At 33.3% G+C, this 24,335-nt stretch overlaps 1 protein-coding gene across 1 annotated transcript in view; it reads left to right on the top strand.

Annotated features, from left to right (window-relative positions):
• Positions 1–9,250, top strand: part of LOC133173239 (survival motor neuron protein-like) — a 33,547-nt gene extending 24,297 nt beyond the window's left edge. The window contains exons 6-7 of the mRNA XM_061308218.1: positions 6,780–6,905; positions 9,068–9,250. Coding sequence (XP_061164202.1) covers positions 6,780–6,905; positions 9,068–9,133 — 192 coding nt within the window. The 3' untranslated portion in view covers positions 9,134–9,250. The remainder of the gene's footprint in view (positions 1–6,779; positions 6,906–9,067) is intronic.
• The last annotated feature ends 15,085 nt before the right edge of the window (positions 9,251–24,335 follow it).

The raw sequence follows: 24,335 nt of genomic DNA, 5'->3' as shown, positions 1-24,335 counted from the left end.
TAATCAAAAAACAAATCTGGATATATGTCATAATTGATTTTTATTTAAAGCATTTTCCCATTTCATTTGCTTTCTTAACTGAAACCTGCAGGTAAAATATGTTACCTGGAATTACACATAAAGCATAATTACACATAAAGTTTAATCTTTTTTTTTAAATGCTTAGTCTGTGCATGCGTGTTCATCCGAGTTTTTTTTTAAGAAACACTGTACATTTCTTGCCATGGTCTCGTTATCTAGACTGATGTCTTTCTATACTTTTGTTATTTTCTCTAAAACATTTGAAAATTTCGATCAAGTATTGTCATCACATGTGCCCAGGTAAAAACTTAAGCTATGTATTATTGAACTGTATCTAATCCTGTTAGTCCAGATATGCCTACATTCACACGTGTATCAACAGTTTGCTGTCTTAAACAGTAAGTCTACAACAATGAACCAGTTTTAATCAGCAGATTAACAGAATTTCCTGGGCAGTCAGCTTTTCTTGTAGATCTTCAATAAAAAAAAGTTTGAGATTGACAAGGGGGGGGGGGGGGAGGGTAGCACCCTGCATGGGCAAATTATTCATTTTCAAAGTTTTTGAGGACATGCATGCCTGCATATTATTTATTTTCTAGGTAATTGAAAACGGACTAATTATTTCTAACACATTGACAATCATATCATTTATTTCGGAAATCTGTCTTTGCATTCAACATATATATTACAGCTAAACTTCGAAATCTCGAACACTGATATCTCGAATACCCTGGATATGTCAAAGTAAGGCTGCGGTCCCGACAAAATTTGCTTTATAAATGATTAAAATAAACCCCTCTATGTCGATCACGGTAATGTCGAATACCCCGGTTATCTCAAAGTAAAATTGTGTACCCATTCATTAAAATCACATGCGTTATCTCGAAGTCAGGATAATTTTCCGCTCTGATGATCAAGTCCGTTATGTAAACTGAATGCTCTATTGATAACAACCACCTGTCTGTCACGCTCGGGTTACCTGTGTTCCTGTGATCAACAGATAATAGCATGATAATTATACAAAGTGTATATATGGCTTACCTTGATTTTAATTATGCAAGCCAAAGGTTGTGTGTATTAGTCTAATGCATACGCGTGGATGACATGTTAATTGTTTTGTGGCTTGGGTACGTTAATCTTGATAATCGCTCTTTAATGCTGTGAAATATGTGCGCATACATAGTTTATGCATACGAAAGTGAAAATTATAAACATCGAAGTAAAACAAAATTCTGTAATTTAATGCAATTAGAATTTATTTTTCCTATATGAGCGTGGAGAATTTACAATCGTCCGTACACACCATCATGTGAGCGTGTGTCGCAGTGAAAACTTGTGCTATAGTACCCAGTGATTCAGTGTTGTTCTGTTGTTAGACAAAAGTGCATGATTCTTCTTTTGCATTTGATCTTATTATGGTAAAATAATTTTCTTTTAACTGGTTATACATGTATGAACATGTTTTTCCAATAAAAGAAAATGTATATTTCGTTTTCGTTATTCTGACAGCAACCGGTTTTAAATTTACAATGCAAAGACGATATCCGGTTATGTATACATGGAAAGCGATGCTAGCGGTTGACTTGCCGTGTTGGTAGTTCTAAGGATTATACTTCTGTGCATAATATATAATTAAAGTTTTTATTTTGTGAATTATAAAGAGGATGTAAAAATCTTTTTATTGCTAAATACATGTACATGTATAAATAAGAAATTGTATACAGAATTTGGAATTTGACATGTTTTAACTATTAAGTACATGTTCGCTGCACTAAATTTATTTGAAGTTCATTTGAATTATAACCTTCAATATGTCGAACCCCCGGATATCTCGAAGTTCATCAACAGTCCCGTCAACTTCGAGATAACGAAGTTTAACTTTATATACATTTATACATTGTAGATGGAATTTAGCTGTCTTAACTGTTTTCTTGATTGTAACTTCCCTTCAAAAAGCGTTTTTACACATTGATGGAAATTTTATGTAAAAAGGAAAACAATTACGCGCACCAAAAATAAAGTAATATTTTGCACTGTTTGTGTGCACTTCTACCGATTACTTTTCAATGTATTTTTTCTAGTGAGCCAAACACCTAAGGAATCTATGTAAAAAAATATTCACAATTCCCCGCAAATAAAAATGAAAATAATGACTTTTTAGCTCACCTGAGCTGAAAGCTCAAGTGAGCTTTTCTGATCACCCGTTGTCCGTCGTCCGTCCGTCCGTCCGTCTGTCTGTCCGTCCGTCCGTCTGTAAACTTTTCACATTTTCAACTTCTTCTCAAGAACCACTGGGCCAATTTTGACCAAACTTGGTACAAAGCATCCTTGGGTGAAGGGGAGTTTAAATTGTTAAAATAAAGGGCCAAGCCCCCTTCCAAGGGGAGATAATCAAGAAAGACAAAAAAAGGGTGGGGTCATTAAAAAATCTTCTTCTCAAGAACCACTGGGCCAGAAAAGCTGAAACTTACATGAAAGCATCCTAGGGTAGTGTAGATTCTAAATTGTTCAAATCATGACCCCCAGGGGTAGGGCGGGGCCACAATAGGGAATCCAAGTTTAACATTGAAAAATGTAGAAAAAATCTTTAAAAATCTTCTGATGAAGAACCACTGGGCCAGAAAAGCTGAAACTTATGTGGAAGGATCCTGGGGTAGTGTAGATTCGAAATTGTTCAAATCATGACCCCCAGGGGTAGGGCGGGGCCACAATAGGGAATCCAAGTTTTACATTGAAAAATGTAGAAAAAAATCTTTAAAAATCTTCTTCTCAAGAACCACTGGGCCAGAAAAGCTGAAACTTATGTGGAAGCATCCTGGGGTAGTGTAGATTCTAAATTGTTCAAATCATGACCCCCAGGGGTAGGGCGGGGCCACAATAGGGAATCCAAGTTTTACATTGAAATATGTAGAAAAAAATCTTTAAAAATTTTCTTCTCAAGAACCACTGGGCCAGAAAAGCTGAAACTTATGTGGAAGCATCCTGGGGTAGTGTAGATTCTAAATTGTTCAAATCATGACCCCCAGGGGTAGGGTGGGGCCACAATAGGGAATCCAAGTTTTACATTGAAAAATGTAGAAAAAATCTTTTAAAATCTTCTTCTCAAGAACCACTGGGCCAGAAAAGCTGAAACTTATGTGGAAACTTCCTGGGGAAGTCCAGATTCTAAATTGTTCAAATCATGACCCCTGGGGTAGGGCGGGGCCACAATAGGTATTACAAGGGGGAAATCGGGTGAAAAACAGCAAGGCCAAAGTTACTCAGGTGAGCGTTGTGGCCCATGGGCCTCTTGTTTAATTGTTTGTTTGATCATTCAGAACGTAAAAGGAATGGGAGAGGATATGAAAGCATGAGAGATTTATAAAATCAAACTCATTTGTTTAAAAGTGTGATAAGTGAATATTTAAAATAATATTTGTATTCAGTTAGGAAAATTAAAAGAAAAAAAACATATGTACGCTTATTCTTTAAAAAAAAATACAGAAAGGCCTTTATGGCGACACAACCGAAATATTTTTTTTCATCCTTGTTATACAGTGTTTGTTGATATGTTCGATTTATTTCCAAGTTACTGAACCATAAGGCTATGTTGTACAAAAGAAGATAATAAATAGACAACTAAAATCATTTTATTTCAAAAATTGAAAGTAGTTCATATAGAAAGTAAATTAAAAAAGATACAGTTAATAAGATGACTAGTTACATGTACATGTAATAACGAAAATACAGCAGTAAAAAGGAAATATTTATGACAGCTTTTAACTTAAAACAACTTATTTAAAAATGCTTGCAACACCGTCCTTCCAAGAAATAAACAACTTTATGAAGTAGCCAATCATAAACTAAAGCGTACAGGCTCCGCCCACTTAATTTACATACCGTTCACCAAAGCGTACCGTTCACAAAACGAACCGTTCCGTGCAAGAAGCATACTGTACCTTGCACAAAACAAACCGTACCGTACACAAAACGAACCGTTCCGTGCAAGAAGCGTACAGTGCACAAATTAAAGCAAACCGTACCGTTCACAAAGCTTACAGTTCCGTGCAAGAAGCAAACCGTACCGTACACAAAACGAACCAAACCGTGTAAGTGGTGTACAGTGGCTGCAACGTTATTGACAACTTACACGAACGATCACGTTACACGGACGATTCCGCATGATTAATGCACGATAAAACCTGTTACACGAATGATCCTTCACGCACACGATTCTACACGTTACACGATCTTATACAATTGCTAATGCATACGCACGATTCTTCGCGCAAAATAGTTCAAATTCTTTAGGAATGGATATTTTCAAAACAAAATAATGGTTATTTCTTCTTTTAGATTTCAAATAATTATTGATATTATTTCATCGACTTTGAAAAATGAAAAAAAAAAATAGAAATGGATATTTCTGGAACTAAATACATTTGTACATGTAAGACATTTATTTTAGATTACAAATAATTATTTACGTAATTCTCCGACTTGAGAAAACTTATTTTTTTCGCTCTATCAGAAGATGTACATGTAGATGAACTGTGAGTTTTGATAGAATCGGTTTTCATAATATGCAGAAAGGGATAAGTTTGAAAAAAAGGGCATAAAAATGAATTAAACTATATAAGCTATATCCATGTTTCCATTTCTGAATCTCTAAAATCAACAATTATTTCACAAATCATTTATTTGCAGAAATTATAAAAATAATTAAAAGTAAGCTCCAGAGATGAACAATGATAAAAGAAACCCCGACAATCATGTCGTGAACATGTACATTCACCGACGAAATATTTATGTAAGCATTGAGAATTGGTTATTTATTTATTTGTAAAAATATCTATTTTTTATCTATTGATTTTTAAAATAGCTTGACCATAATTAGCAGTAAACATAATCAACATTCGAGAAAAAAATCCTTAAACATCTAAGTACGGTTTATCATAAAAAAAATCACGCTATTTGACGAGAACACAATATTGTACGACTTACTATATTGCTCATTTCCAAGCAATAATTAGTTCGTTCTGCTTTTAATTATGATTATGTAAATTGCCCTTCATTTATTTTATTTGGATTAAAAAAAAAAACAGACAAGCAAAATGCTTGTATAACAAATAACATTCCGATAAAAACTTACAAAACGAAATTTACACGTTTCTTAACGCACGATCATGCACGATTAAAACCGCAAACGATTGAGTCTGATACACGCACGATCTCACACGTTACACGAATGATCACGCACGTTACACGAATGATTCTACTTGATTGGTTTGTCAACAATAAGTTGCAGCCACTGTAGTAGCACATTTTAGGGTCTGTAATAAGTGTAGGATCTAAGCGAAACTGGGTTCTGGTTGATGGGAGATACCTTTTACAAAAAGGCAGAAAATAATGTGTTCATCCCTTATTGAGATTTTTATTAATTTTTAATTTAATTTTGAAAAAAAAATTTCCCTCCCTCCCTACTGGGTCTGAAACCTCGCAGAAGGCAATTCCAATCGAACAATTTTTTAAGGATGGCCCTATCCAACTACAAAACACTGAATATCCTCAAATACAAAAAGTACTTTCATATTTTTTATTGGTCAGATAGGGTTGTAAACGATAGATAAAGAGGTAAAAATACCTCATCTTGAATTGTTTCTAAGAACATTTTTTGACAAACAAACCCTCTGAAAATCGAAAAAAATGTCTATATTTGAGACTGGAAGTGACATTATCAAAACAAAAGAATATGTCTATGGAGAAGTTGCTTATTTTTCAAATCTGAAAGTTTAATGAAAATTGATAGAGCCATTTTCAAGAAATCCTGTGCAAAAAATCGGTAAGAAAAAAAAAATAGGAAAAAAGAAACAGTAGAGTAACAGAAAGGTCCTCTGTTGGAGACAGAGAGATAAAAAGAAATAGTAGAATAACAGAAACGTCTTCCATTGGAGATGGAATACTTTATTAAGGTATTCAATTAATTCATCTAAGCTAAATGAAAAGTTAAGTATATTGAATTGATTACAAATTGAGTTATAAACTTGAGATTTCAGTTAGATCTAAGGGCAAATCACTCTAACTGCATAGAAATACCATGGGATGGAATTAGAACTTTTAAGTGAGCAGTGTATTGAGGGTTCTTCAGCACTATTGTAATGGTTGGTGATAGTGATGGAGTGAAGATAGCCTCAACATATTACAGGCAAGTTTCCAAGTTGTTACTGATTACCAGACTGACTATACAAGTTGAATTTTTAGTGAGATGCAAATTTAGCAATTTGTCCTTGAAAATCAGTATTTAATTTTAGCTAGAAGTAATTTTATTGATTTTATGATGCATAGAAAAATAATGATAACCTCTAATGCAAAATAAATTGTTAGTTAATTTTAATTTTTGCAATTTCAACACCCACACTCAAAATGCCAAAATTGAACCCTCGCTAAAATTTCTGCTTATACGGAATTTTGTTGAGCCCTGATATCCTTCTTCTTTCAGTTTATTTTGTGTTATTATATAATTATTTACCATTTCATGAATCCATAATAGGGTTGTATTATACTTAGGTAACCATTAAGGCCCTTGGGCCTCTTGTTTAAGGAGATGTGATCAGCATACACATCATTATGAAGTTCACCATTAGATGAGATGTCCAACTCTCATTCAGGAGTTATGACCAAGGTTGAAGTTTTTATGTCTGGATAGAGGAACAAGATTTAATGTCACTGTGCTTACATAAGAGCTGGGGACAAAATCTGAGTATTTCTTTGTTTTTCAGAATATCCCGTTTGTGCCCCCTCCTCCCCCCCTTATTGCTGAGGACCCATTGGATGGTGATAATGAGGTTATGTGTTCCATGTTAATGGCTTGGTACATGAGTGGATACCACACTGGTTACTATCAGGTACACTACAGAAGAAAAAGCACTTCAAATCTTAGAAAAAAGGAATATGCTTCAGATGACTTGTGTCATGTAGATGTTTTTAGGCTCAATCTAAATTAATTAGTTTATTTGATATTCAGAGTAATTAAAATATGAAGATAATTCTTCTTATGTTTTTTGTTTTTTTTTTGTTTTTTAAATTAACAAGAAGTACATATATCTGCAAACTTTATAGCAGGAAATTAACTCATAAAGTTTATTTTCAAAATACCCGGGTAAAATGTCTACAATTCAACATACAGTAATTTTTAATGAAAAATGATATGAGATATTCTTATAGTAACCTAAAGCTTAATGTCTCGCTGTTCTAAATTTCATTTAAAAAATTCCAATGTTAACTTTGATTTTTATCAACAACAAAAGCATTAGATTCAAATGGAAAAAAGGTTTAAAGTATGATGCATGGCTTACTTTTTCAGAAATTAATTTTATGTCTAACCATGTTATGAAGAAAAATTGACAAAGTGAATAGAAAAAGCACTAGTTTATAATTACAATGTAAAATTAAAAATATGAAGTATATAAAAAAACTAATATTTTAGTGTCATACATATTAAATTCATATCAGAAAAATTCATGATGCTTTTTAAGTTGGAATATCGTTGTTTATCTTATTTTTTTCTCTTTTTTTAAAATGAAAAAATACACTACTAATAAAAAATACTCTATATAGCACACTGTAAATTATACAACTTTTAAAGTCCTTATAAAGAAATTAATATTTTAATTTGTAACATAAAAATAAACTGGGTGCAAAAATTGAAGATAGATAACTATCAAATAATTAAGCAAAAAAAAAAAAAAAAAATAAAATAAAATAAAATTGAAGCCAATGTTAGAAACCTTTTGGCTTTCTACTTAAGGGTGTGATTGCCATGTAGGAATATTACAGTTAATCAAATAAATGGCTAACACCTGATGAAACAATTTTTTCAATATTTTTGGATTTATATTCTTCAGAAGTCTCTCATATCATAAGGACATTAGACCTTAATTATGCAATCTTTTGACATATCATTTTAAATACAGTGTATGATAGCCATAAACGTTTGAACAGAAATAAATGTGAATCATCAGTTAATGCTACTACCATAACATTTCTTCTAAACAGATAACATTTATTTCTCTATTTTATTGCATGAATTACCATAGAAAAAATAAATTTATCTTTGTAAATGAAGAAAATGTTGGACAAATGACAAGACAACAATGTAAACACCAGCTAAATTAGGTGGCACAATCAATATCCCCACGATGACTCAAACCAAGTAAGCCTTCATCTTACACTGATTGTTGTCCAGTAACTTTTGCATAGTATGTTTCATAGTAAAATTGACTATCATGATTTTTCAGATTGTTCCTTTTTCCTTTTAGTGAATTCAGATGACTACTTTTCTGCAAATTGAGCAAATTACAATCTTCCACTCATGATTTTAACCTGCTTTACAGTATTTTCATAGGAAATGTCTTGTAACATGTCTTATTACATTTTCAACAGTGAAATACTGTAATCTATTTACTGAATAAAAGTGATATTCTGACACAGTGTGAAAGCATGGTATTCTCACAGTGTGAAAATATCAGAAGTGCGGCAAAACCTACGATTTTCGTTCCCTTCACGAAGAGTGTTTTTTAAATAAATCCTTGGCCTGTTATACGATAGAGTTAATGAGCCATCCTGACAAAGACTAATAGTTATTCTGCCAAAGTTTTTCCAAATATGTCGTTAAATATCCATGTTTACAACGTTTTTCAATCTCGCAATCGCTTAGCTATGATGTTTCAACCGCTCAACTATGACGTCACAGCCTATATGACACTGTGCTACAAAAGAGAGGGAAAGGGAAAATCTAAGAAAATGTAATAAACAGAAAATTCAATGTTTTGTAGATAGATATGGAATTTCTTTCACTCGTGAGACATGATTATTTGATATTTTCACTTGTGCTTCGCACTCATGAAAATATCAAAAAATCATATCCCACTCGTGAAATAAATTCCATATTCATCTATAAAACATGGAATATCCTCTATATATACAACATATGATTGCAATTCTTCACATTTAAAATTAAATTCTTGACAATTAGTACTTTACAATTTTTTTTGTTTTAATTTACCAGGGTATGAAGCATGCAAGGCAACAAGATCATCGAGGAACATCCCCATGTTCAGACTCAGTCAGATAACCAGTTCATAGGATTCAATTAAACAATGACTTTTTAAGAACTCTAATAAATTGGCTCCAACAGTTCATAGGATCACTCTTTTGAGGAAAATGCAAACATAATTTTATGCAAATCTTACAGAGTGCAAATTGTGTCAAAAACAATGAGCTGAGGTATCGGGGGAAAATGATGACACTATAGATTGCAGTCACCTGACATTTTCTGATCAAACTTTGTCTGTAATCAACGTCTTCGTCTTCCTTTAAGTTCTTTGTCATAAATTTTCTTCTCTAGAACCACTGGACCAATTTCAACTAAACTTGGACTGAGTTTCATCGGCTGAAAGGGATTCAAATTATATTCATAAACACCATCTTCCAAAGGAATATAATAAAAAAAAAAAAGAAAGAAAAATGGGTGGGGTCATTTAAAAATATTTTTTTCAAGAACCAATGGACCAAAAAAAATAATCTTGTATGAAATCTTTCTGAATATAGAGCAAATTCAAGTTTTTTCAAGTCATGTCCCAGGAAGGTAGTGTGGCATCACATTTGGTGATTAAAATTGTACAAAGGGATACTAGGAAAAATCTTTGAAAGTCTTCTCTAAAACAGCAAAGTTATGATTAGTCATATTTATATGGAAGCATCCTCAGATAGTGTAGATTCAAGTTTGTTCAAATCATTACCCTCTTGGGTAGAGTAGGGGCACAATGAAGAATCAAAGTTTTACATAGAAGTATTTAGGGGGGAAATTCTCCCAGGAACACCATAGGCAAGATATCCTCAGGTAGTGCAGATTCAACTTTGTTAAAACCAGGCTGGGGGTAAGGTGTGGCCACAATATGTTATCTTAGTTTTACATTTGAGAAATAAACAACAATGTTAAAAAGTTCTTTGGGAAATGAACTTGGTTGGTCACGTGATCAAATCCTGTGAAGCCCAAAGGGCTTCTCTGAAGATTTGATCACATACCAACCAAGTTCATTCAGTGAACTTTTTAACATTGTTGTTTATTACTTTTATTTACATTTGAGACGAATATTCTGAAAAGAACTGCATTTATTACACGAACGGCCCGCCGTATTGCTATGTTGTGATGCGCAATGACCTAGAAGCTGTTTGGTCTTGAGAGTTCGCCTCGCTCCAACATTTGAATATTTACATTGATGTTCAGCAGTCCAGTTCAGGAAATATCTGTTCATAATGAAAAAAAACAATGATCGCTACTGAGAATAATTTTACTATTATTGTATGAGTTCTTTATACATGAAGCCAAAAGCGGTGGTATCGTCTTCAGTTTACATACCTTCAAAGGAATTTCGGGTTAAAAAGGTAAGCGTGATTTTAGGCAAATAAAAAACATTCTTCACACCGAAGAAAGAACTAATGATTATTTGTTGAACCAAAAAAAAAAAACATATATGTTTCAATAATTTTATCTTTTTCATCGCTTTAACGGCTTGGAAGTTCCGAAACCAGTGTCACCAGGACAGAAATACGTAGACAAGATATCATCTCGCTGTGTGATTCGGTCATGCCATGACCTCTGACCCCCTAAGTTAATTTAAGAAATAAGGTATCATTTTATAAGTTTTATCGGGATGTAAATACGGGTTGGTCATGTGATCAAATCCCATAAAGCCCGAAGGGCCTTATCGATGAATTAAAAAAAAAAAATGACCAAATGCATATTTATCAACCCACACTAAAAATGCAGGCAATGAAATTAGATTTCTATGTCTCAGCATATGTCTTTAGATAGTGTCTAAATACCTGCCAAATATCTCGTTGATATCTCAGTTAACAAAAAAGTTATGCCCAAAAATGATGCTAAAATTGTCAGGAGTGCAACACCTTTTTGTGACATTTTGAAATTTCAATATTTTTTGGAGATCTGTGAAATAAATAATAATATTATACTTTCATGTAAATAAGTTGAATCTGATTCGTTGAGAAACATTTGTTAAAAAACACTATTACCCGCTGAATGATGAAGCCACTCCACCAGCGTATCAACAGTCAACATTGCTTAACGACAGGAGTAGTGACTGCGCAGAATTTATGCGCGCAAAGTTCACTGTTATATGTATTTGTATAAAACATTCAGTATGACATAATAATTATTGCATGTAGTTGAGTGTAACATTGAAAATTTTCACCCCTCGAAAACCATTGTCGGTTGACAATGGTTTTTGAGGGGTGAAAATTTTCAATGTTACACTCAACTACATGCAATATTTATATAATGCTTTATGTTGAAAATAAAAACTTTCCTGATAATATTCGAAGTATTGAGCTTTAAATGTGGACTGTAGTAACTTTTGTTTAATCAAGTTGTGGTCATGGCTGATGTTTAAAAAATGTTATTCTATGTCAGGAGTGCAACAGAAAAAATGTAGTGTTACGAAAAAAAACATCAATTGTAAAATTCTGAAAGAAAATTAAGACAAAAAGGAATTTTCGAAGTGTAAAATAATAACTGATATACATTTTAAAACTTAAAAATGTTATATAAATCACAAGCAGCATTAATGAGAGTCAAGTACATGTACATGTGCATATACCCAATAATGTCAGGAGTGGAACATTTGATGTTTTGCTCCCAAGCATGAAAAAACTATTATCGTATGATATTATGATTTTTATTTTGGAAAATAAAGACACAAAGAACATTTTTACCAAATAGATTTATCAATTACAGGATCTATCTGTGCTTCAGATCTATATTTCTATGGTCAGGAGTGCAACGCATTTTTTAAAGATTCAAGTTGTGTGACGAAAACACTTCTATTCATGCTTAGAAGTATTCATTAATTAATAATTATCTTTTTGTATAATTTAATATTAAATTATTGACAGTTTTGTTATTAAAATCCTTCCTTTTTCAGTTTTATGAATTCAGATGTGTTTTTATCTTTTTCGTGACTTATTAATGAACGTTAATAACAAACACACTAAAAAATTGTCATAAAATTCAAGTGATTCCTCCTCAACTTCAATGAAACAACAGAGCAAGTTCTTGTGTAATTTTCACTTCACAATTCTACTTTAAAGGCCCCAATGCTTTTGGTCAGGAGTGCAGCAAATATGTTAGAATTATAAATCATCCAATAAGAATAAAAATAAAGAAAAAATGATGAGTAGAATTTTTCTGGTGGGTTACCGTGTTTGTCCTCTAAAGGAAAAAAATGCTATAAAATATATTTTATCTTCTAAATATACATTTAAGCTGGTTTTTTGGCACAAATAGGGAATAATTCCAGATAAAATGGGATTTTAAACGCTTTCATTTGTTTTAATTGTGAAGTATTGAACTATAAATATTGCACAATTTCATAACAACTTGATGTTGCCAACACTTTAAGAATTTTTGTGTTCTATGGTTTTAATTTTAAATTTTACTGCAGTCAGGAGTGCAACCAATCTGCTTTAGAATTACCAATGCTTTTTAACTATCTTTACTAAAAAATAAGTTGAAAAGAAAATTTTTTTTGATACTATTTGATGTTCAAAACACTGTGTCTATCAACAAATTACAGAAATTTTACAGCCAATCCAGGGAATAGTTTTCATCATTTCACATATATTGTTAAATACAATTTATATATATTACACTTTGCAAATAATCATGTTTGAAGGTCTTCATAATATGAAAAACCTGCCGTAAACGATGAAAAATATCAAAACGACAAATTGATTTACAAAGTAAGAATGGGTTATTGTTCGTTATAATTTTTAAAACAATGTAAAATAAAATACATATTAGATGTCAGGAGTGCAACACAATCATGTAACATAAGGTCACTTGAAAATCTAGTATTTTTTGTAAGAGAACTCGTATATAAAAATTCTTTTTAGCTCACCTGAGCTGAAAGCTCAAGTGAGCTTTTCTGATCACCCGTTGTCCGTCTGTCCGTCCGTCCGTCTGTAAACTTTTCACATTTTTAACTTCTCAAGAACCACTGGGCCAATTTTAACCAAACTTGGTACAAAACATCCTTGGGTGAAGGGGAGATTAAATTGTTAAAATGAAGGACCAAGCCCCTTCAAAGGGGAGATAATCAAGAAAAGACAAAAATTGGGTGGGGTCATTAAAAAATCTTCTTCTCAAGAACCACTGGGCCAGAAAAGCTGAAACTTATGTGGAAGCATCCTGGGATAGTGTAGATTCTAAATTGTTCAAATCATGATCCCCGAAGCTAGGGCGGGGCCACAATAGGGAATCCAAGTTTTACATTGAAATCTATAGGAAAAATCTTTAAAATCTTCTTCTCTAGAACCACTGGGCCAGAAAAACTGAAACTCACGTGGAAGCATCCTGGGGTAGTGTAGATTCTAAATTGTTCAAATCATGACTCCTGGGGGGTAGGGCAGGGCCACAATAGGGAATTTAAGTTTTACATTGAAATATGTAGAAAACATCTTTAAAAATCTTCTTCTCAAGAACCACTGGGCCAGAAAAGCTGAAATTTATGTGGAAGCATCCTGAGATAGTGTAGATTCTAAATTGTTCAAATCATGACCCCCGGGGTAGGACGGTGCCACAATAGGGAATCCAAGTTTTACATTGAAATATGTAGTAAAAATCTTTTTAAAAAATCTTCTTAAGAACCACTGGGCCAGAAAAGCTGAAACTTATGTGGAAGCATCCTGGGGTAGTGTAGATTCTAAATTGTTCATATCATGACCACGGGGGTAGGGGGGGGGGGCTGGGCCACAAAAGGTATAACAACGTAGGAAATCAGGTGAAGAAGAGCAGGCTAAAGTTACTCAGGTGAGCGTTGTGGCCCATGGGCCTCTTGTTTGGCTTAGATTTAAAGAATTGACTTGAACGGACAAAAAAAGTGAATTTTGGGGAATTTTATTGCTTCATATTTTTTTCATATTAAAACTTTTCAAACCAGAATTGAAAAAATAATGTAAAATAACAATCAAAAAGCCAATTTCTTGTCACATATACAAGATATTCAATCAAAGTCTAGATTTAATCATTTATACCCCTTTACCATTTTGAAGCATAAAAAAACTATAATTTCTTGTGATTATGTATTTTAGAAAGTCTTTTAATGTGTAAGATATTTTCTTTTTTTAAAAGAAATTTTACTAATGAAACTTTTTAATCCAATAGTCTATTCTATTGCCACTTCAGGATTTTAAACTAGAATGCCTGTGCAGTATGATGATATAAGTGAAAAGTATGCTATAAGTATTTGAATTTTTCAAGAAAAATTCAGTTTGGTGGTCTTTTTTTTTTAATTCACCTTTTATGTGGTAGTGATCACATGCCAATTCGTATTTACATCCCGATAAAACTTTTAAAATGATACCTTATTACTTGTATTTACATTTGTGACTGATTTATTACAAATAGTAAGGTACTACAGTTTTAAACCCATAAATGATTTATTTTTTTCATAACTCAACGGTATAAATTGAATGTGCTGAACATGTCCATCACTTATGACGTCACTATGAAATTCCTTAGATCGTTTATGACTAAACAATTTAATGGTCACATGACGAACTTGTTTTACACAGGTGTAAAAACGCCTTGTTCAAATAGTGTTATATAAGGGAAAACATTTGCAAATGTAAATATACAGAATTGAAATATTGCTCTTCAATAGGTTCATCTAAGAAAAATATTTGCAAATGTAAATAGTGGAATATATAGGAGAGTAAATAAAACAGGGGCCAGCATGGCTCAGGTGAGTGTTGTGATCCATAGTGCTGTTGATAAAGGATGACTGCACTTAAGGACATGCAAAATTTGCGACAAAATAAACTTTCAAAACGAGCATTTTTCTTTTTTATTTATGTACTACTTGTATTTACGAAGTTCGAATATGTTTTCAAAGGCAGGGGTCATTACCATTTCTTGAATCTCTGTTTGATAATGAGGACGCCCACTTTTTTACTGACATCATATATACATAGTCAGCGCATGTTTGTCTATTGTTCTTTGTTTAACAGTAGTTGTATATTTGCATTAATAATGATGTGTAAAAAGGAGATTAATAGACAAACATGCACTCATGGTCAAAAAGAGAAAAAAAGCTTCTTCTTACATCAGTCCTTCTAATCAGAACTCTAGAGAACCCTAGAAAACTCAAGGTTTATTTTGTCAATCCAAATAAATTTTATGCATAATTGAGATTATTTTTACTTTATAAATCATATTCTACCTATAAAATCAATAACAAGATTATTTCATGGATGTTTTCCCTCACGTCATCTCGATCCCGACTGAATTTCAAAAATGTTGTTTATTGAAACATTAAATTTACCGCATAATTTTACAACTCTTTTTCACATTATTTTTTATTTAATTTTATTTTTTAAGTTATATAGAACTCTTAGGCTTCAACTCTAGTGTAATACTTATTTGAAAAAATAATTAAAATCACACAAAGTATAATAAAGTCTTCAGAGATTAGTATTCCGTTGAAATTAAGCATTAAACCTGACAAAATATTCTTTTTTTTTTAATTTTATTTTGTTTTTGTATGATGTATTGGTTATTTAAAACATAAAATATATCATTCACAAACAGTAAATAATTAAAAATCATAAGGGTTCTTTAGAGTTCTCTAGGGCTCTCGGTTTAGTAGTACCCTACCTCAGGTAACTTTGTGAATATTAAATTCTGGCATGTGACTTGTAAGGTAGCATGTTTTGTGATTACTAGAACAATTTGTTCAAACACGTTAAATCATCTTGCATTGATATAAAATCTCGTTTAATTACATGGACATACTCATATTGTTAATTTCGTTTTGAAACCTTTGTCAGCCTTTGTCAGTAGTGTATTTGTGCCATAAAGAATAGAGAGTGAGATGGGAAAGAGTGATTACGTTTTTCACACATGTCATTGTTACAAATCTAGTCTAATTTTAGACCCATTCTTACAATGTTAGCCTCACCTCTCATGCATACCTAATCTTCAATCAAGGGCAGGTAAGTTTAAATCCTCTATATTTGGAAAGCAGTAAGGACAAAAAAAAATTGAATCATTTAATGTATCACGGTTTAAAATGATTCTAACATTTTAATTTGGTTCAAGATTGACAGGATTCTTTCACAAAAGTGAAATAAGGTTAAAATATAAAAGCAACAGAAGTGACCGAAAAAGACCCAAAACACGGTGTTAAGTGCAGTCTTCCTTTTTATGAGAACAATTTGAGTATGTATACAACTCTCTTATTTGAGTCTGTGAAGATTGTCATTTTTATGCCTTCTGTCTGTCCGTCCATCACATTATCATGTCATATTATCACCACATGCCTTTAGCATCCTCAGGTAGTGTGATTCTAATTGTCATGTTGTAAATTAGGTATCTACTTCCACTAGGTAAATAAAAAAATTTACAAACAGGACATTACTTTAAATTATGGCCCGTAAGTAGGACAGGCCACCAGGCCATTAGGATATATAATTATAATATAATTTACATGGAAATATAAAATACATTTTTAAAAAATTTAAAATCTTTTCAAAAGGATCCGGACTAAACTAAATCATAGTAAAATGCAAACTTTCTCAAGTTGTCTCAATTTTGTTTCTCAATTTTTTTTTTACCAAAGAAGATGGGTGAACATGACGTGCGAAAAGCTTATAGTGTGACAAACATGAAGGTGAAAAATTAAATCTTAATGATATCAAAAATTTCCTTGATATTTCATCTAACATTAAAATATACTTTATGTAAAATCTCTACAATTTGCAGAAATCTCACAAAGATTGAACTTATTTGCTTATGAAATATTATACACACACCAAAGAGGGCAAAAATAGTCATTTTCTCATACTATAACACTATTTTTCGATGTGAGTGGGTCTTGGCTCCATTTTTTTGAAAGTTAATCCCCAAAGTTTGCATAAAATATATATATTTTTTGGTTTTCAAAAATATGGAGCAAAGACCCACTATACCTTAAAAATATACTTTTATGACACAACATTCGCATCTTTTCGAGAAATACTCGTAGTCCATTAAGTCAAGGGTCATATCACAAACATGATTTAATTGCCACTATTCATCAGGACTTGTGTAGTCTAGTGGTTAGCGTGCTAGTCTCGAAAGAAAATGATACTAAGGATTTTTATTGCTAGGGTTCGAACCCCCGAATACCACAATATTTTTTAAATAAAAGAATAAATTTTGCCGAGAAAATTTTCCTCAAGAAAAGTTTTGTTTATCATAATTTCATATATTTCAATAATGAGAACTTTACTCTAAATACTAAATTCACAAATTGAATATGATTTTTATATCTGAAGCTATAGGCTCTCTGCACGCTATGTTCACCCATCTCCTTATTGACTGCTGGGACTAAGATGGGGCTAATTTAAGAATCAAATTGTAGTTAATGCATGTATACAGTGAAAAAGATCTTTTAAAAGGGAAAAAACAAGTAGCCCGTGGACTACATTGCTCACCTGAGGCACTTTGTCCCTGCTGTTCTTCAACAGATTTACCGTTCACTGTAGCTCAGTTGGTAGAGCGCTCGCTTCGTGATCGGGAGGTCGTGAGTTCGAATCTCGGCGGCGACTGACCTACAGTCAAGGGACATAATTATTCGCCACTTCCGCGCAAATTGCGTCACGTTTTCTCGCATGTTCGGTAAAGTAGGGCTGAGCGCTATTAATAGACAAGAGATTTTCTCTTTCTATTTTTATCTTTGTGTTGTAATACTAAAATTGATGACGTATACACAATATTTTTGTCGTCTGCTTTCTTGTTTGTCGATAAATTTATGTAAAAACAACATGGGTCGGAAGGGGAAAGAATTAGATACATCCGTCAGAAGTATGGTTGTTAAAGCGTATAAAGAGAACAGAAATACATCAGAATTGGAGAGAATATTAGGAATTCCTAGGTCTACAATACGTAGTATTGTGAAAAAGTTTGATGAAACGGGACAGGTAGAAAATCGACGAGGAAGGGGAAGGAAGAAAGTGTTTACAGACAGAGATAAAAACAAACTTTCACGCGTGGTCAAAGAAAACAGACGAAGAACTTACGAAGACATAACAGGTACTACATGTATAAATGAGGGAAACAATCATAGATTTTGTACTAGAACTATAAAAAGAAAAATTCAAGAGCTGGGATACAAACGGAGGGTTGCCAAGAAAAAGTCGCTATTCGCGAGGCCAACAAAAAAGCTCCCTACAAGTGGTGTAAGGAGAGAAGAAATTGGACTGTTGATCGTGAATGGAATAAATGGGTGTTTAGCGATGAAAGCCAGATAGTAATTGGGAAAAATAAGAAAGTTTATATATGGAGAAAAAACGAGGAAAAGTACAGTGCACAGCTAGTGTGTCCGCCATCCCGACGACATCTGAGTATTATGATCTGGGGTTGTGTGTGTATAAAAGAAATAGGAACTTTACCTAATGTAGAAGGTAATATAAATGCAAGAGAATATATTGAGATATAAGACAACAACCTTTGGCCTGTTTTAGCCAGACATTTTCCAGGTAACCAGTACGTATTTATGGACGACAACGCTCCCGTTCATAGAGCAAATTTAGTAAAAGAATACATCGCCAACAACAACATAATTACAACATCATGGCCTGCCCAGTCTCCTGACCTTAATATTATCGAGAACATTTGGTTAAAAATAAAAAGAACTCTGGAAACCCGTGCCGAATTCATTAACACAAAAGATCAGCTTGTGGCGGAAATTCGGACTGCCTGGGAAAATGTACCAACTTCCTATATTGAGGACCTGTATAAGACAATTCCTGGCAGACTAAATGAAGTATTAAAGATGAAAGGCAATTTAACAAAGTATTTAGGTAAGATAAGTATTTATTAATTGTTTAACAGATCCTAAGTATCAAGGTGCTTGATGTAAAAAATATGGCGGCCATTTTGAAGTGGCGAATAATTATGTCCCTTGACTGTAAGTCGATAAAAAATGGGTAGCAACTGTTCCTTTGCCATTAGCCTGGTTCCGGCCTACCCATAATAATGCTACGCACAGTACTGTGCGTAGCATTATGGGTAGGCCGGAACCAGGCTACTTTGCCACGCGCTCGCCACTTTGAAGTGAAAGTTGCGGGTCCTTCGGATGAGACCTTAAAAACCGAGGCCCCATGTCACGACAGGCGTTGGCACAATAAAGATCCCTCACTGCTCAATGGCCTTAAGTGCCGAGTAAAGGCCAAAATTTGAAGCCCTTCACAGGTATATGGTAACGTCTCTATATGAGTGAAAAATTCTCGAATGGGACGTAAAACAACATACAATCAATCAATAGATTTTTTTTTAATTCCCTCTTCATAAAAAAATGTGACATTGTGAAGCAAAATCTAGTCCTAAGGAAACTATGCTTTAATCAACGTTGATTCACCAACAAGGATGCTTCAGTTTCATTATGATCAACATGATCCTGCTGTTCTTGAGAATATTTTTTGTTCCTGTACACATTCATAATGTAAAATTTTGGCCGAATCCTAACCCCAGGCCAATATTTTTTTAACTGATTCCTCGTGATAAAAGATTGGTTTAACAATGTCCTATGCAATATTGAGGCAATCATCACCTTTCAGTATTTTTATAGTTAATCAATAAAACGAAGGACTTAAGTTTTAATGTAACTTTTCAAATATTGAATGATATTTTTTTTAATTTCACATTTGGTTTTTTGTTGTTAAAGTTGCCTTGAAAAGTATTCAGTTTTCCACATCCATATGCAGTCTTATAAAAGATACTCGGTTTTTAAAATCTTAGTCTGAAATATTTAAAAAAGATATTTATCCACTTTCCATTTTTTTTATCTGTGCTTAAATATTCCCATTTTGGAGAGAACAAGAGGCCCAAGGGCCTAGAATATTTCTTCTGATAAATTGTACAACCTATCACTTCTATTCTAAGCCTCTAAGTATCCTATATACGAGGGTTGTTCGGAAAGTTCGTGGACTTCTGTCATATCTTTTTTATTTAACGTCATATCATATCCAAATTTGGTAGAAATATTTTACCAATAAATTCACATAATTTGTATTTAAAATTTTTTAAAATATCTTGATTTATTTCAAACTTATTAGGAGTTAAAAACTGCAAAAATTGGTTCGCGGAGCAAGTCAAAATTTAGTAATTTAAAAACAATACACTAATTAATGACTGTAGTCATGTCCTCTGTAAAAAGGCTCAAAACCAAAATAAATCTAGACGATCAATTCAGAATTGTTACATCGTTTCATATTCCAAACTAGGACTTAATAGTTTGCTTCATGGAACAGAAATCAATTTCTGAAGATAGGTAGTCCTCATTGAAAAAGGCAAAAAGGTGACGTCGTAGAACGTCACGGAGCAGCAGTTAACGATACAATTTTCTGTTGTACTCTGGAAAACGTCAGAATAAAATCTGAAATTGTTGTAGGAAGCATGAAATATCTCAAAAGCGGGTCATGCATATGTGTGTGTAAATGGCCCAGGCGGTATTTGAATGATAGAGAATCTGTATCAGACGAGGACGATCTGTGAGAAAACGGATTATCTGTAAAGAATCAACCCAAAAACGTTCAGTTAGTAAGGTCTTGGGGAGAGAAAGGCGTTTCACGGTTGCTGGTCTTGTGAAAGCATAGTTAAGCGGTAAAAAAAAGAAAACATTGACAATCAAAATTATGCAACTTGAACAATTGTTAGCAAAATGAATTTCAATTGATACGGACACGTTTTAAATGAGCAGATATTGGACAAGACTGCGTGAAAAGTATAGGGAGAATATTTTGAGAATCTCATGACGCTTTATTTTTGACGTTTTAATGTTTTTAGTTTGCTCCGGGGCTATCAAACATATTGATTTTAAAATAAAGTAAATTGATTTCTATTAAATCGAATGGAATGAAACTTCACACATCAACAAAATAAATATTTTTACATATGATAACGTGCTTACATTAAATTTCTTGAAAGTAGTATAACGAGGATTGACATTGTCCACGAACTTTTCGAACAACCCTCGTATTTAGATACAATAATATGTAAGGCCTTGAAATTCCAAAAGTAGGTCAGCATGACCTACCTTTTGTTTAAATACTTTGAGAACCCAAGATGCATCAATTTGAAATATTTAGATAATACCTTAAAATTCCAGAAGTAGGTTACTGTGACCTACATTTAGTCGACACATTCTGAAGACCTAAGATGCATCAACTGACAAGGTTTAATGATTATAGGCCCCATATTATATTACATATATAGATATAGCCATGAAATTGCAAAATAGGTCACTGTGACCCACTTTTTAGTTAACATACTCCGAGATCCCAAAATGCATCAAATAACAAAGTTTGATGATTCTAAGCCACTAAGTATCTGAAAGTTTTAGATATTTCACTGTGACCCACTTTTTAGCTCTTCTGAGCCAAAGGCTCAAAGAGCTAATGCTATGGACATTTGTGCGGAGTGCAGTGTGGGTAAAGTTTTTGGAAAATGAGCCATATCTCAAGAACTCCTTAGTCAATTTTTTTTTCAAATTTGTCACAGAGTATCCTTGGCCCAAAGGGCCTTTATTTATACTAAAACTAGGGATGTGTCCCTTAAACAAGGGGAGATAATTAAGGAAATAAAAACAAAAGTAGTGGTTGCTAAAAAAGAACCACTGGGCAGATTATCAACAAACTTACATACAACGATGAGGATATTTTGTAGATTAAAAATTGTTCAAGGCATCACCCAGGGGCAAAGAGCGTGGTCATATGTTGACTCAAAAGTAGGTCACGGTGACGTACTTTTTAGCTCACCTCAACGAAGTTGGGGGAGCTTAAGTAATACCCTAGGCGTCGGCGTCCCAGGTTAAAGTTTTTTGAGCAGTTTTCTTTTCAAGTACTTTTATGCCCTATACTAATCAGAGATGCATGAAGAATGCTTCTAGTGTGTTTCATTGTAACAGTCAATGTTTCAGATGCTGCAATTTCAGCTGCAGAATGTCCAGGTTAATGTTTTTGGAGAAGGTTAAAGTTCTTGGAACAGGTCTTATTTCCAAGTAACTATAGGCCCTATATTGACCAAACTTGCGTGGATGATACATCTAAGGATGCACACTACTGAAATTGCTTTGGATGCTGGATCTGACCTACATTTTCCGGATGAGTGACCAGGTTAAAGTTTTAGGAGCAGATCTCACTTCCAAGTAACTACAAGCCCTATATTGACCAATTTGCATGAATGAAACACCTAAGGATGTACACTACCAGGCTTGCTTCGGATGCTGGATCTGACCTACATTTTCCGGATGAGTGACCAGGTTAAAGTTTTTGGAGCAGATCTCATTTCCAAGTAACTATAAGCCCTATATTGACGAAACTTGCATGGATGACACTCCTAAAGATGCACACTACTGGACTTGCTTCATATGCTGGATCTGGCCTATATTTTACGGATGAGTGACCAGGTTAAAGTTTTTGGAGCAGATATCATTTCCTAGTAACTATAAGACCTATATTGACCGAACTTGCATGGATGATACATCTAAGGATGCACACTACTGGACTTGCTTCAGATGCTGGATCTTACTTATATTTTCCGGATGAGTGACCAGGTTAATGTTTTTGGAGCAGATCTCATTTCCAAGTAACTACAAGCCCTATATTGACCAAACTTGCATGGATGATACATCTAAGGATGCACACTACTGGACTTGCTTCGGATGCTGGATCTGATCTACATTTTCTGAATGAGTGACCAGGTTAAAGTTTTTGGAGCAGATCTCATGAGTAACTATAAGGCCTATATTGACCAAACTTGCAGGGATGATACATCTAAGGATGTACACTACTGAACTTGCTTCAGATGCTGGATCTGACCTATATTTTCCGGATGAGTGACCAGGTTAAAGTTTTTGGAGCAGATCTCATTTCCCAGTACCTTTAAGTCCTATGTTGACCAAACTTGCGTGGATAGTACATCTAAGGATGTACACTACTGGACTTGCTTCGGATGCTGGATCTGACCTATATTTTCCGGATGAGTGACCAGGTTTAAGTTTTTGGAGCAAATATTTCCAAGTAACTATAAGCCCTATATTGACCAAACTCGCATGGATGATACATCTAAGGATGCACACTACTGGACTTGTTTCGGATGCTGTATCTGACTTACATTTTCCGGATGAGTGATCGGGTTAAAGTTTTTGGAGCAGATGTCATTTCCAAGTAACTATAAGGCTATGCGATTTTAACAATTAAGAAAGAAAATTTACAGTATTTAAGTTTCTTCCAGAAAAGGCATAAATAATTAATTCTGTCTCGCTTTCATAACCAGATATTTCCATGAAAACTAATCGCATAATACACTGTGTTAGATGGATATAAAAACAATGAAAAACTATTTTAAAGTTGAAAAATAAGAAAACTTTTTTCTTTTTTATTTTAAGAGCATTTTGACCGATATTCTCGATCCTTTTTTTCAGCTTGACCGTCTGTTTATTCATTTAACAACTTATCAAATTGAATGAGCTTTTGAAAATATTCATCACAGATTTAGAGATTTTACAGTAAGAAAAAATAAGACAATTCCATTCCCGTTAATTAAATACAAGTATTATTTTTCATCATTTGAATAATTTTTTTCTTAATCAATTTTCATGAAACAAATTAGAAATTCGAAAATCATTTTGGAATTAATGATTCCACAGTTGAATTGTAATCTTTAATGTTAATAAAATTATAATTAGACATAAATGTTATAGTTGATAATCACAATTTAACATTTTAGTAAACAATATAAAGACAATTGAACATCTAACCATTGCCAGTACTACGTATCTGAATTTTATCACAATAAGAAAACCAAAACACATTTAAAGATGTGAATAATTTTATTTAATTTTTTTTTTTTTTGGAATAATTACCGATAAACTAATGAAAAGCCGATAAAAAGGTCGTTGAATTACGACTGAAAGGTCACTGAAAGTTGACGGAAAGGTCACTGAAAGATGACGGAAAGGTCACTGAGAGGGGACTGAAAGATAACTGAAATGTGTCCGCTGAATGGTGACTGAAAGGTACCGGAATTGTGGCTGAAAGGTCACTGAAATGTACCCGCCATTCAGTGACTGAATGGTCACTGAAAAGTCACTGAAAGCCACCTTTCAGTTTTAACTGAAAGGTCTAGTTTCTTCCTGTGCAGGTCACAGTGACCTTCTTTTCAGTTGACTTACTCACAGCACCCAAGGTGCACAAACCAACATAGTTTGATGCGT

Source organism: Saccostrea echinata, unplaced genomic scaffold (assembly GCF_033153115.1).
Source record: "Saccostrea echinata isolate AGI-Se365-2 ecotype Australia unplaced genomic scaffold, CSIRO_AGI_Sech_v1 ptg000002l, whole genome shotgun sequence".
In the NCBI taxonomy this organism is placed as follows: Eukaryota; Metazoa; Mollusca; class Bivalvia; order Ostreida; family Ostreidae; genus Saccostrea; species Saccostrea echinata.
Note: the sequence above shows the minus strand (reverse complement) of the source record. Positions and strands in the feature narration are given on the sequence as shown.